Below are 15,614 nucleotides of genomic sequence, written 5' to 3' on the forward strand. Positions count from 1 at the left end.
TCTTCCTCGCCAAACCCGACGCCGACAACCCATAACTTTCACATTCTTCTCGCCGCACGAGTCGAGTCTCTCTTGAACGAGTCTCCTCTTTCTAGCCGAATCTTTTGAAACTCTATTCTTCACCACAACCCTTCCCGACCATGTAAAGAAACAACACATATGAAAGAAATTGATTAACCTTCCCCACCATTTACTAATAAAAATAATCTTTACAGATATACGTAAATATTAAAGAGCCACGACTTATATTTGAGAAAACTAGTTTTTTTTTTTTTTGAGTTAGCAGGTTCCACCGGTTATTCATAAGGAGAAAAATGCATTTTTACACAAAATACACTATATCTTAGAAAATTAGGTTCATGTGTCACTCACTGAATTAGAATTTTTTTGGATGCTATAGGGTGCAATTTCTGAAAAATATATATACACTTAAAATGCTAAATTTTAACAGACTTTAGAACAAAAAATCAAAAACTACTTCCTACCCCCGCATACAAGGCTTTTCTTTGCTACTCCTTTCAGACACACACAGTGAAATGATGAATATGGTTTATTGTACTGAGTGTCGGCAGATAAGATAACGTGACATGAGTACTTCACAGCTGGACCATCAGTAAGATTACGACTGAAAAAATTAAATTCCCACATCGAATCCAACGGTTACCGTACAGCTCAGGTCTTCTTTCACCTTTATACACAAGTATCGTGGACCCAACACACCACTAAAAGCCCACTTTATCTGCTGTCACAGCCTCCCAGCTGTCCGATACTCCAATTTTGTTTTGTTTTATTTATTTCCCCCAGAATATCAACGATTTTATTTATATACCGTAAATCCGGTAATCAACACTTTTTTGGCAGGAAATGATTTGCTAAGAAGTAAGATCAAATATAATTAAGAAAATAGATTTATTCGCTGTCCTTTTTTTCTTTGCTTGTCTTAAGAGCAAAGAATATTTAGATTTTCCTCTATTATCCTAGTCATAAACATCTCTTCCCCAAAATAAACAGCAATAACCGAGTGTAAAAATAAATAAATTCGTTTAAAACAAATTTTCACCGTTATTGTACAAGCTTGGCTTTGGTATTGTACCCGTAATAGGAAAGATACCATCTAACGAACTTTTTCAACCCGGTTTCCAAATCAGTTGTCGGTTTATACCCGAACTCTCTCCGGGCGGAGCTAATATTAGCGTGCGTGAACGGAACGTCGCCGTTTCCAGGCATCTCCACGAAGTTCCTCTTCGCCTTCACCTTGAGATGCTTCTCCAATATATCCACCAAGATGGGAACCGTAACCGGCGACGTGTTCCCTAAATTGAAGATCCGGTACGGTGCGGCTCCACGTTTCTTCCCACCCGACCCGGTACTTTTACCCGACGAGTCAAGAGATCCTAAACATCCTTTGACTATGTCGTCGATGAAAGTAAAATCCCGGGCCAAATCGACCCGGTTTTTGCCCCGGTATATCGTGATCGGTTTACCTTGGAGAATATTCCGCGTGAATGAGAAGTAAGCCATGTCCGGTCTACCCCACGGACCGTAAACCGTGAAGAATCGTAAACCGGTAATGGCAAGACCGTAAATATGATTATAAGTGTGGGTGATTTCCTCACCGGCTTTCTTGGTCGCCGCGTAGAGACTCGCCGGTTGATCTGTCCTGTCCGATTCCGAGAAAGGCACCTTCTCGTTAAGACCGTAAACGGAGCTCGACGAAGCCCATACCACCGCCGGCTGAGGATTCGCCGCCTTGCAAGTCTCGAGGAGGTTGACTAGTCCGGCGATGTTGCTGTGAACATACGACTGAGGATTCTCCAGCGCGTATCGAACCCCGGCCTGAGCCGCGAGGTGCATCACGTGAGTGAAGGCCACCACGTCGAAGAGCTTTGACAGGAGCTTACCGTCGTTAAGATCTCCTTCCACGACGAAGATCCCACGGGAAGAGAGGAGAGACATCCTCGCGCGTTTCAACGAAGGGTCGTAGTAGTTGTTGAAGTTGTCGAGCCCCACGACGCCGTCTCCGCGTTTTCTAAGGGCGAGGGACACGTGGCTGCCGACGAAGCCCGTAGCGCCGGTGACGAGGACGGAGATGCCGCCGGAGCGGTGGATCTGAGCGGAGGTTCGGACTTGTTTCTCCCACTGGATGCCGCCCCAGGAGGCGGTGAGGTAGCGGCTGCCGGAGTCGACGAAGCTCTGGAAGCTAAGGTAGGAGGCGGTGAGGGCGATGAGGAAGAGGGCCCAGAGGAACATGGTGCTTGTTGACGCGAAACAGCGGTTTAGCTGTCGGTTTGAACGGTCGATCTTGAACTTACCAGGCGTTGACGGGAACATGAGCTCATCTTCTATGGAAGGCATGATTTAAAACTTCCTAAATATTCTCTAGAAAAATTTATGGAAATGAAAATAAAAATGGTGAATTTAGAAGAGAGAGAGAGAGAGGACAGATGCAGATTTTTTTTGTTTTTGGTTATTTTTCCAAAAGCATCTGCTAAGGAGAAGAGGAAGACGCGGAGAAGTATATATACAGAAGACGAAGGGGACAAGGAGACGCGTTAATTCTGAGTTTGACAGATTGGCTTTTGTCTTAACTCCTAACTAGATTTTGAACCGTGCTTTCAAAGCGCGGAATCATTTCTTTTTAAAATTTTATTTAAATTAATAAATATTTGTCTAATCTATATTTTAATAGATTTTATATTTGTTTATAGTAATTTTTTATAATTTTATCTTCTTTATTTTTTATTATATAATAATAAATTTGTGTACTAATTAATTTGTGCAAACTTCTACTCAATAAATTTAATCATATTGTGATTATATATTTACTAAGGTTATTTATTTACAATTTTAACTTATTAATTAAATATTATATGACAAATGTAATAGACATTACGTTTTTCATTCTACATATTTTTCAATAATGCATAAATATTAAATTATAATTACACAAATATTAAATAATAATTATGTATTTAAATTAACTTATAATTATTTTTAAAAGAAAATATTGTTGGCCTTCTTTGACTTTAAGTTTTTAAATTATTGGGCTGTTTTGTTTAGTTGGACAGAAGCAAATGTGTTGGGCTTTTAATTTCTGAAACCCACTAAAAACAATTGAAAAAAGAAATGGAATGTTTTGTAATTAATAGAAAAATTCAGGGGCAGATTCATAAGAAGTATTCTGCTTTAATAGTATAGATTAATTTGTTTACAGGTAAATAACTAAAAATCCCTAGTAATAGTTTTATTTTTATTAAATTAAATATTTTCTTATCCGGATTAAAATATATAGTTAGTTAATTCAATTTACAACATCTAAATTTTAAATTTACAATTAGTTAACTTAATTTACAGCATCCAAATTTAAGATGTACAATTAGACAATTTAATTTACAGCACCTTCCAACAGTTCATTTTATATAACCATTTGCAAATTTGGCCAATAACTCATCAGTTTCACTCATTCAACAATTAGCACATGTTATCTAATCCCTAATCAACATTGTTAAAGATATTGAAAACAAGAATGTGCGAACAACTTACAACTAATGTTGTCTAAACTTAAAAAAAGATCAAATGCTTAGGTCAACGTGTGTGGTTTGTTTTTGGGTCATCTGATACATCATAGTTCGGTTTGCAAGGCGTGGGATGTGCATAAAAGTATATATTATCTTTAATCCAAATTTGCATATTAGCAGCAACAAAAAGCTTTAATCAGTCACTAATAGTTACAATTGAATAAATGTATCAAAATCGTATATGATTAGAAAAACTAAGAGCAACATTAACGGGGTATGATAGAGGAAGTCGTTAGGCTTTATATGATTTTATTTAAATAAAAATTGTATAATTTCGCTGGGACGGACGCGGTTTGTCGTTGGCTAACATATTTTTTTTTTGTCCTTAGGTGATACGTGTCGGCAATGGAATGGTGGAAGCGTTTTGGTTTGAGAAATGATTCACGTGTTGCCCTTTGGGCCTTGTCTCTTTGAAAGAGAGAGAGAGAGTTGAAGATCGATGGCGGAAGGCACGATGATCCCCAGCAACTGAAGAAGGGAAGCCATAGCTTCAGGCAGAGGCTACTTCTCTGAACCCTTTCTTCGACGCCTATCATCAGGCAGAGGCTGAATCCTAGACTCCAACATCACGAGATGTCTCTCCTCCGCCTCTTCGAGACTGTCTCCGATGACTGCATCACACTTGCCCTCATCCAGGTTAAAACTTTTGATCCTTGCTCCTCACTTTTCTTATAGTTTATCGATCTGGGCTTGCTACATTACTTACGATTTCTGGGTTTCACTAATGCAACTCAAATTAAATTGACTGATGTTACTGATCCCATGGTCAATGAGAAGGTTGCTGATCGGGTGAGCATTGAACTTGAACTCATTTGCATTTTTTGGTTTTGTAAAGATGTGGTCAGACTTTGTAATTGGGGTTTCTCTGTGTTGTGGGATTTATCAGGTAGGAGAGGATTTAGAAGGAGTTACCCATAAAGTTTACTTTGATATTCAGATCAATGGTTGACCTGAATGAGTTACCCACAAAGTTTACTTTGTCCCCTCTTCTTCATTGGGCTTGTAAGCTCTGTGTTTTTCCCAATTTGGTTTTAGCTTAATCAGTTCATATTTATTTTGCTATGTTACTGGGTGAAATGGTAGGAGAATGAGCTCCCGAGAGAATCCGACAGACACTTGACAACTAGTTCCTGTTCTTTTTTTCTTGCTTATAACGTTTCTCTTGCCAAACCACAATTTGTTTTCTTCTTATATATGTGCAAGTTGTAATACTTTCTTCTGGGTTCTTGTTGCTTGATTCTTGCAGGCGTAGAGGGAAAGATTGTGGTTGAGCTGATTTTGCTGGGCAAATCTGGATGCAGGGGCAAACATTATCTGATTTTTTCTTAATTGTTCTGTTCTTTTTTTTTGGTTTCGGGTATGTGGATTTGATTTTGTGATCGTTGTTCTGATTGTGCAAGGAGGAGTCTCTTGCACATAGAACATAGAAACTACCTTTTTATATAGTTTGTAATCAAAGATTTACTCTACTTATTTGTGCTTCACGTTTCATTGTTGAGATTATCTTGTTCCCTGTCAAAACATGTTTAGCATAACAAGTTCACCTTCTCTCGTTCTCTCCAAACAAAAGAAACAAACACATTTTGATCAAACGTTTGTCTCATATTCTATCCATCCCACCAAACAAAAGAAGCAAACACATTTTGATCAAACGTTTGTCTCAAATAAATATTATAAAATATGCTAAGGACTTTTTTTGTCCTACCAATAATCAACAAAATTAAAAAAGTCCTTATGCATTTGTCCCTAACTAAAAAATAATACTAATTTATTCTAAGGACAAAATTTTGTAGAACCAATAATGTTGCCCTAATACTCATTAAGTTGTAAATCTTGTGATATGTGAATAGTTGATGCATTGAGAGCAGTGTGCCTTCGAATTCCGGATAGCCAAAGAACAGAATAACAAGTTATTTTGATATATGTAATTACTCAATCTAGTACTCTACTAATTAGTGCTCTTTATATGATTTTGTCGACTGGTCATGGCCCGCATTGAGTCAGATTTCAGCAGAAATTTTTTTTGTTATTTAACTTTTAATTACAAAATGTCTAAATAATTTGTGTGAGGAAATAATTGTACTTTTCTCAAACAAGATAAAGTAGAGAGAGGACGTGCGGACCAGACCACAGCATTCACCATTGGCTGTTTTGGGAAAGCAATGAGAGAATGACACAATAAAAAACTGCGTGCCCTTCTCTAACATTACCGCTTCCCCAAGTCACGGTTTCACCATAAAAGAGAATGGTATGGGCCACCTTCTTACCGGAAGAATCGGGAGAGACTACTGTTTCGAGACTGGAACAACCGGTGATATCCGGTGAATTTGGACGGTGCTCTGGTCGTGTTTTTTTAAAATTATTTATTTTGGGTATATTTCTTCTTTACTTCAATGTTCCTTCATTTTTAAAAGAATTAATTTTACTTTCAAAAGATAAGACATTATTTATACAATCTCAAAGACTGATTCATACAGTATATCTTGTAATAGAAAATGTTTATATTCGATATTATATTACGTTGTCGGATTTTATTAAATTTGGACGGTGTGGGTTATATTTGGTATATTACTTCTTCATTTGATCTTTTGAACATCTTTCAAAATGGATTATTTATTTCAAAGTTCAAACACATAAACCGAATCGAACTATCTCGGAAAATAGGTTCATACTCTTTTTTTCTTAAACTAAAAATAGGTTCATACTCTTTTGGTAGGAAAAGAAAAGACACGTTACAAATGCGTGAATTAGTTGATAATTATGGGTTTCGTTATTATGTATTTATGTTCTATTTCTTTACATGAAATGTCGTCTCCGGCTAGTTCATTGTTTTAGCTTCATTTGGGAAGATTCTTTGTTTCCAGACTAAGTTTGGATTTGAGCAATACAAGATTTGCGAGATCCCGCTTGAATTAGAAATTATATATTTACTGTATTTTATTTAAACAATGGAGTAAGCGTTTTTAATGGACCAAGTTTCTAGTACTTAAATACATAGCACTGGTTAACCATTGTTGGAGTCTTTGTCTTTACGCAGCATTGCTTCATTTATCTTACGTAAATTTGAATCCATGGTAACTAATTATTAAAAAAAAAAACTAGGATCCTTTAACTCTTATATCATTTGGTTAGGTTTTGCGGAAAAAATGTACCCGGAGACGCCAAAATTACACCATGTTTATTAGGAATTTGTGTCGATTATTTTGATACATATAGTGATAGAGAAATAAAGTGAATTTTAACTAGTGTCATATAATATCAAAATGTTGATATATAATTATTCGACTTGATTCATGTAGATTGAACATACTTTATTTATTTGAGGTTGGGCATTATGCAAGAACACGTTAACTTTGTTTAGTAAACGTGTCTAATACAAACACAATTATGCAAATAAAGCTCACATTATATACTATCATTAGGTGCACTTACTCGATTAAATAAAGATTAATTTTGTATTAATAAAAGTTCGAAACTATTACCTAAGTGACGGAACACTAATATTTTTAAAAAAACAAGAGTTTAACCATTTGAGTGGAGTTTGGTATGCAGATGACACTAGATTTTGGTATGCAGATGAAAAGTAAAGAACTTTAACTGAGCTTTCTAAAAATTATTCGATAAGCATAAGTCTCGTCTTTTCGTCTAGAAATAGATCTTTGGTAACGACGCCACATGACAGCATGTCGACAGTCGACTAGAAGCAATATAGAAATTTGAAGCTATTCTTTTGTTGCTTTTTGTTTGTTTCAGTTTTGATGTTAGAAAATTAAAGGAAAATAAATTTCAGTGATTTGTTATATTCGGTGTTGATTGTATAAAAACTCTGTTTTATTTAAAGTGTATGTCTATTATATAGTATAACTTTGTGATCATATGGTTTGATTTATTAGAATCTTTCGAAACATTTCTTCGAGAAAGAAGACTGCAATTTACGATTGCACATGCTATGGCCCAAATCTAAGAGACTATAGAACAGTTTAGACTTGTCGGGATATAGACACACTCAAAGTTTCAAACAAAGCATAACTTATGCCGACAATATATTCATCCAACTTCGTACACACGATATTAATTACGACAAACCAACAACATAAAACATACTTTTTGTTTCGCACTTTAAGTAGAAATAAGTCTTACTTTTTTAATTTAGTTAACAGATCCTGATCCAGCTCTAGATCCAGCAAATGAACCAGCAGATGAACCGGCACCTGAACCACCCGAACCACGAGAACTAGAACTTGATGACGAACTAGAGCTAGAGCTAGATGATGATCCGGAACCTGCACCTGCACCAGAACCAGAGCCTGATCCGCCGCCAAGACCAATCCCCAATCCAACGCCTAGACCGACCCCAATCCCACCTAGGTCAAGCCCCAAGTCTTTTCTTGCCACTCGGCTCTCGGATAACATAAGTAAACTTGAAATCACTAATAAACCAAGAAGAACTAGACCTTGGACCCTGGCCATTTTTGAATTCTTCGTTTGTAAAAAGACCTTTAAAAAAAACTTGCGTGTAAACCTTGCCAATCAGTGTGTTTTGAGTTTGTAGTCACTTAATTAGATAGAAGAGACAATAACATGTTCGGGTATTTATAGAAGCTCTAGGATAGAGTGAGCCATTACGTGTTTATCACCAAATTCAGACTTTTACCACTTTGTCATTTTTAATTCATAGTTTCCTCAGAATTACATTTAAAGAACCATGAATACCAATTAAACACATATGTAGGCGAAATATAATTTTTGATCGGTAAAATATGTAAAATGATGAAATATGATGACTTATAAATTACATTAAAAAATTGAAGCTTAACCCAATTTAGTTCGCGAGGTATTTTAACCGGTGAGGTAAAAAAAAATAAAAGGAAAAGTTGAGGTTTCACTATAAATCTACGTCAAATATATTTCACGGGTTTCAATCACAAACATGTCTTATATATAATTTATGATCATCCGTAATGCATAACAAGATTGTTAACATGCCAGGAAAATGTTTTGTCTGATTCATTAGCTAAGATAGCGAGATCCTTCCATAGAGACTTGTATTACATTGGTTGTTCTGTTCCACTCTGGTTTCTTAGACCACCTCAAATTTGAGTAACAGAACAACCGTTTGAAGAAAAAAAAAAAAAAAGATTGTTAGCTCATCCTAATTTAGTTCTAACAAAAATTTAAAGATAATAGAAATAGTTAGTGCACATTTAAGGTAGGAATGCAGGTGATGTGTGCATTATCTTTTTACTGATGCCAATCCACCAGAGTCGACGGACCACTAAGTAGAGTGGAAGAGTAGTGGTGGACCTGGTGGTTTATACACGCAGAAACTAGTCACTCATATATATTATTAGTCACTAATCTATAGTCCCCACCACTATGAAGTATTGGTCAACCTATTACACGTGCTTAAATTGTTCGAGAAAGATCGTTCACATTGGTTATGTTGTTATTACCATGAATGACCAATAATGTTCACTTCTCATATAGAATTCAAAAAATTTTACTTCATTTTTTCTTAATCCGGCTATCAACTTACAAAAGCAATTTTAGACCAATACTTATTTGATTATTTTGAACCTAAATATTTATGTTTGTGATTTTGGAATATTATAAAATAAAAATATTAGAGCATGTTTATTGTAAGTTTTTTAGGTTGGATCTCTTAGCGTAATATAAGATACGGTATCTTAGTTTTTAACTAAAAAAGTTAAGGGACGTCTCTTAAATAAGAGATATAAGAGACATTTCTTAATTTTTTTAGTTAAAAATTAAGAGACCGTATCTTATATTACGTTAAAAGATCCAACCTAAAAAACCTGCAATAAACATGCTTTTACAGTCACTAAGATTAACATATTTAACCATTTTGAGTATATTATAGTTCTAGTTACGATAACAATCCTTTATATGAAGTATGATGTTATAATTCTTGGATCTAAGTTGAATTATATAGGTAAAATTGTAACCTTTGCAGTTAGCAGATTCAACCATTTGTAAATATATATTGTAATTCTTTTTACGACAACGATCCTTTAAAATGCTATATTTTAACTTTTTTTTGTATGACGCCGGATGTTTAAATCTTTGGATCTAAGTTATATTCTAAACGTAAATTTTTAATTTGATTACAAAATATAATTTCAATCAATACACATCTTCTTATTATTATTTTAGTGTTTAACATATCTAAATTATGTATGGATTGGTGCGGATTGGTTTGTTTATTATAGTTTTTTTGAGATACAACTGACAAATTATTTTGTGAATTTTCGATAAGCAAATCTGTATGTTGTTGGCATATATGTCGTTATCTAACATACTGACTGTAACACGTGACAAAAATTGTTCAAATTCTGGAAAAAATTATATATACTAGTTAAGTCATTCTAAAAATGAATGCAAACTTTCTATTTCATGGTGTTTGCTACTCTGTTTTGCTCTATCTTATAAATTTGATGATTGATTTTTGTTAGTTAAAGGTTATTTGATGACTGATACATCATACAAGCAAAAACTGAGAAGACAAAATTAAAAAAAAAAAAAGAACAAACGTTACGTGCCGGGGAATAAAAACACGACAATGCATTTATTTTATCGACTATCATAACAGGAAAATCCTCAAATTACAACTTATATATAGTACAAAAGAAAAGCATCAACAACAACAAGAATCCATTTCGAATATGGAAGAGTATAAATAACCAAACACGTCAGGAGCTTTTTCCATCTCCTTTATTCACCAACTTTAGAAAATTAAATTTCTAACATTTTATTTTATTTCATACTAATAATAATTACGTAAAATACATAGCAGCAATTAGATATTGCATGCATGCGATATTCTTCATTCAGTCACCGCCGCCACCGTAACCTCCTCCATATCCACCGCCTTCACCGTACCCTCCTCCGTTACCGGATCCACCTCCTCCACCGCGACCACCTCCTCCTCCACCCCCTCCGCCATGACCCCCTCCACCACCACCTCCTCTTCCACGACCTGACCCGGAACTTCTGCCAGAACCAGACCCTGCACGTGACCCCGCGTATGATCCAGCTTCCGATCCCGCATCACCTCCACCACCACCAGAGCTCGAAGAACTGCTGGAGCTAGCTGAGGAAGAAGAGCTTGACCCTCCTCCTCCTCCGGATCCTGACCCGGCACCAGCTCCTGATCCGGATCCACCTCCACCGAGACCTATGCCGATGCCAGTACCGATCCCTACCCCTATCCCGCCAAGGTCCAAACCCAAGTCTTTTCTTGCAATCCGGCTCTCGGAGACTAGGCACGACGTGGCCAATATTAAGGTGATCAGAACCAGTGATGATGACTTACTCACAGCCATAGTTTTATCTATTGTTTCGTATATGGTAATGTTTTTCTTTTCCTTTTTTTCTTTTCTATCTCTTTGTAGTGCTATTGATGAATATGATACAAGATGTTAAAGGTATTTATAGGCAATCCAGAGCTTATCAATATGGTAGTGAAAATCCTACAAGTCAAACTTGTGTACACACCAATTATGATATAGAACTAATAATGACTAAAACATACTTATAATAACCTTGATCAGAACGTTATCTCCAAGACAACCACTACTTCATTATAACTATAGCAGAAAAAAAAATTGTTAAAATTGGAGGCATGACCGACCTATGAGAAGTCCACTAAAGGAGAGTTTGATAGTGGAGCAGGCACTAAAGGGTGTTGTTGCAACGTTGTACATTTTAACATCCACGTATTTATTTTCGTGCAAAACAAGCATTACCCATTTATCTCCTTTTTTTTCTCGGCTTCCATCTGGATCTTTTATGTATTACAATTGTGGAATTTGCGTCAAACGCAAACCATATATTAATCTGATTTAGTTATGATAGGTTGGATACCCATACAGACTCAGAGATTTTCCCCAACCTCGCTTAAACCCTATTATCTAGAAATTTCATCACTACACCAGCCTAGTCAAATATCATCGCTAAGGCTTCAAGAAGTAAGCAACAATCCATCAAATATTATGGCGCTATGGAACGGACTAGTGCATGGACTTGACCCAATGAAATTTGGGCTGGGCAATTTCCCAAAAAAAAAATGGGGGCCGTCAGATTGGTCGGTGATACTTTCTCCTTAACTAGGCTTCGTTTGGCAATCGCTGACGATAACGACCAGCGGCAACGACTAGCGATAATTTTTTTTTTTCGTTTAACAATCACTATTTTGTAATCGCTAGAGATTAATTGATGTTATTGGTCACTGTGTTGTTCGGTTTGCTATAGCTATCTACTAGTCTATTATATATATATTTTTAAAATACATAATTTAATGATATTTGATATTTTTAATTAAATAACTTTAAATTGTACAATAAATTTTTAATTTTTAAGAGTAATTTAAATTTAAATTTTAATTTTAATTTTAATTTTAATTTTAATTTTAATTTTAATTTTAATTTAAATTTAAATTTAAATTTAAATTTTAATTTTAATTTTAATTTTAATTTTAATTTTAATTTTAATTTTAATTTTAATTTTAATTTTAATTTTAATTTTAATTTTAATTTTAATTTTAATTTTAATTTTAATTTTAATTTTAATTTTAATTTTAATTTTAATTTTTAAATTTTTAATTTTAAATTTTAATTTAATTTGCTGCGATCAATCACTATGCTGTTAATTTTAAAACACAATTTTGGATTCGTCGCTTAAAAATTTAGCGAGTAATTTATCATTGATCGCAGCAATCAATTAGTCGTTGGTTCAACAATTGGTAAACGAACAACATTTTAATCGCTATCGCTAGTCGCTGCTGCCAGCCACTGCCAAACGAACATGGGATAAACTTGTAACCAATTTGGTACACAAGAATCTACTGAGAGTGCATCTTCCTCAAAACAATGGGCCTTTTTTGCTTAAAGCAATGTGTTACCATATTGTGGGAAACGATAAATCAACTGTCTACTATTGGTGGGATTGCTTTTGCACCGAACAGGGCCGTACCTGAAAAATTGGCCCTGAAGCAAACAAATTTTTTTTGGCCCTTTACTTTCAGAAAATATATAAAAAGGTTGAAAATTGCTTCCTCATACGCCGAACCCGTCACCTTGAGATCAAGGCATGATGTTCTATCCAATAGAGTTACATCAACTTTACGTACATATCGGCCGTATAAAATATAATAGTTGTTCGGGCCCTGAAGCACATGCTTTATTAGCTTGTGTTCAGACCCGGCCCACCGAACTAGAGAATGTTGTGTGTTTCATCTTATAGTCCACATCCTAGCCCACCACAAACTCCAAACTATTTTTTTCAAGATATTACTGGTGTTACAATTCACCAAGCCAAAGAAAGGACCATTAAGAGTAAGATGGCCTCTCAGAAATCTTAATCCTCTTACTTTTACCAGAGTTTTTTTTACCAGAGTTCTTATCACTAAATTTTTGGCGTCGTGAATTATTTTGGATGAACTTATAAGTCTTCCAGATTTCCATAACAGCTAAGAATAGACAAGTCATTTATCAGTAATCTCGGGTTTACACTTCTTGGCCAATGTTTGAAATAAACAATGTTTCATAAGATCACTTTTCTAATGATATACTATAGTTAAACTACCACAGTTTTATTATCCTATTTGTATTCTTATATAATATGAGAGGAATCGAATTAGGTGAACGGGAAATGCGACACAAGTCAACTTTCTGAACTGAAAAGAGAAGGGATAAACAATTTCGTGTGGTCTTTATGAAGACATGATCCTGATCTATGAACACGTGGCTTAGTTATTTCAATACATTAATTTGTCTAGTTACCAAATTTGAGTTTTCACGAAGAAACCTCTTTTCTTTTCTTTTTTTGGGCAACACGAAGAAACCTCTTTGTGTTCAACTATATGGCAAAAGTACAAAATTTTGAGACTTTGCCACGTGTAGTGCCTTGACGACCTTCACCAAAACCCTTTTCACTTTCTCACCACGTTGGCACGCATATCGGGCCCCACGGTTTCATTCGTCAATCTTTAGCCACAAATTTTATGAGATTTTGCCACGTGTAATGCCTTGCCGACTTTCGCCACAACCCTCTTCTATTTCAATATTTTTGTAAACAATATTACTGAAGAAAAACAGAGGTTAACCCAGAAAAAAAAAACTTTAGCGGGGGATACGTATTGAATTGTGTTTTCTCATTAGTCGTCATCACCATCATCAATAAAACAAACATCGTGTCCCTTTCAAATGACTGAATCATTGAATAGATATTCACAGCTCAGTGGCAAGTTGTAACCGAAGGGCTGAGGCAATAGATACCTATATGTATCTCTTTGGTATTTTGAAGGTCTTTATATACCTGCTTACCAAAAAAAAAGAAATAAACCAGTAGTAGTGTTTCAAAAAAAAAGTGTTAAAAAAAATGAAATAAACCAGTATTCATAAGGGTAAATAGATCATCTTGACCTTTTCTTTAAAATAATTTATCTTCAACATAAGTTTTAACAACATTTGATCCTTCAACAAGTTGACTTCATTCATTACTTCAACTATACTAATCATACAACCACATTTTTATAGAATTTAATGCACATGAGCATCATAATCACCGCTATTGAATTGACGCTAGACAATTGTATGGGAAATAAGAGTTAGGAACTTAATTAGGATACATATTAGCTACGATTAACATTTAACCTAATTTTATAACTGATGCAATCACGTTCAAACATGTATACATCAACATATCTCCACAATATTTAAGACCTAGCTCTTTCTGCTTCAGTCACAACAATTCGATTGTGTAGATAGTACATGACATCTTTCGTTAATTACATAAAGTTATAGTATAAACTATAACTGCATCAACTCTCTTTTTGCCAGGGTATCTCTTGTAACGGTTTGCAACTCTGGTAGACTTATTTCATTTTATATGATAATTAACATCCTTAGCAAAAAAAACTACATCAACTCGTAAATATCAAACTTTTAATGGATTATACAAATACTTACGAGATGTTGGTAGGTTGTATGTAGCTTGCGATGAAACTTCCCCACGTAATTTCTCTTCTCGCCACAATCTCTACCTACTAACTGCTAACTACTTTACGCCCAGCGCCCTTTCGCTGTTTTATGTTTATTAATTAATGCTCTTATATTTCCTCCTCATTTCTATCATATTTTAATTTTCTACAATCTTTAAATTCGGCTATGTTATAGTTTGTTAATACAAGCCACCTTTGTGTGAGTTTTGCGTATGTAATTACCGACCTACAAGTTTGTTCAATTCTGGCATTCTGAAACCTAACTCTTTCTAATTCCGTATTCCAACATTCATCTATATTGAAATCGTTTTTATATATACTGATTTATGCAGTAAATAGTAATATAAGCAGCAGTTTTACTACAATTGTCAGTCTAGTTTAAATGAACTAAATTATAAATATGACTAATTGTCAGCACCATTGTTTTTTAAAAAAATATTGAATTTCTTACATATTCACATTAATTGAGTTATAGAAATGTGACGCATCACATTTTGATTTTTGATTTATAATTTTCAATACATAATTTTTTTTGTATCTAGTATCAAGTCCAATTTAAAGAAATGTTTTAAACTATCTTAGATTTACACGACATATCTATGAGTTTTAGTGTACAGTTTGGCAAATACGAATTGTGCGTAATATAGGTAGTTTAAAAAAAAAAGGTAGATTGTCTCCTTGCAAAAATATATAGCAATTTTTTAAAAAAATATTTGGTTTTACTTAATATTTTTATATACATCTTATAAGTATAATTTTATTCAGGTAACAATTATTTTTTAGTTATTTCATTTCCATTAAATCTAAATCAATTCTTATAAAAAGTTAGCGTGTATATGTACCCTCTGTTAACTGATGTCCGAGTTATAGACATCTGAAATTATTAATAATCATGGTCATTAAAATAAAAAAAAATTCTCATAATTTTTTTTGAGCAAATTAATTCTTATATAGTTTTTTTTTCGTCAGACGTGAGGGATGTCAGAAATGCATTTTAAGAAATCTTGTATCTGGAT

General features: G+C 34.4%; 3 protein-coding genes and 1 long non-coding RNA gene across 5 annotated transcripts; 1 reads left to right on the forward strand and 3 right to left on the reverse strand.

Moving 5' to 3' along the window:
* Positions 1 to 892: 892 nt before the first annotated feature.
* LOC106441054 (UDP-glucuronate 4-epimerase 1-like) lies at positions 893 to 2,502 on the reverse strand. The gene has a single exon (XM_013882828.3). The coding sequence runs from the start codon at positions 2,353 to 2,355 to the stop codon at positions 1,063 to 1,065; it is 1,293 nt and encodes a 430-aa protein (XP_013738282.1). The 5' UTR covers positions 2,356 to 2,502; the 3' UTR covers positions 893 to 1,062.
* Positions 2,503 to 3,197: 695 nt separating this feature from the next.
* LOC106444731 lies at positions 3,198 to 5,069 on the forward strand. Of its 2 annotated transcripts, XR_001288320.3 has the most exons (4): positions 3,198 to 4,214; positions 4,356 to 4,367; positions 4,465 to 4,580; positions 4,825 to 5,069. It is a non-coding gene; the product is annotated as an uncharacterized LOC106444731 (long non-coding RNA). The 2 variants fall into 2 exon arrangements; XR_007327257.1 differs by having other exon boundaries at positions 3,200 to 4,367.
* A 2,521-nt stretch (positions 5,070 to 7,590) lies between these two features.
* On the reverse strand, positions 7,591 to 8,172 carry LOC106444732 (GPI-anchored hemophore cfmA-like). Its single transcript, XM_013886179.3, has one exon. It carries the CDS (start codon positions 8,046 to 8,048, stop codon positions 7,728 to 7,730), a length of 321 nt encoding a protein of 106 aa, XP_013741633.1. The 5' UTR covers positions 8,049 to 8,172; the 3' UTR covers positions 7,591 to 7,727.
* A 1,963-nt stretch (positions 8,173 to 10,135) lies between these two features.
* On the reverse strand, positions 10,136 to 11,209 carry LOC106444733 (glycine-rich protein DOT1). The gene has a single exon (XM_013886180.3). It carries the CDS (start codon positions 10,919 to 10,921, stop codon positions 10,427 to 10,429), a length of 495 nt encoding a protein of 164 aa, XP_013741634.1. The 5' UTR covers positions 10,922 to 11,209; the 3' UTR covers positions 10,136 to 10,426.
* Between the last annotated feature and the right edge of the window lie 4,405 nt (positions 11,210 to 15,614).

This window comes from Brassica napus, chromosome A3, assembly GCF_020379485.1.
Source record: "Brassica napus cultivar Da-Ae chromosome A3, Da-Ae, whole genome shotgun sequence".
In the NCBI taxonomy this organism is placed as follows: Eukaryota; Viridiplantae; Streptophyta; class Magnoliopsida; order Brassicales; family Brassicaceae; genus Brassica; species Brassica napus.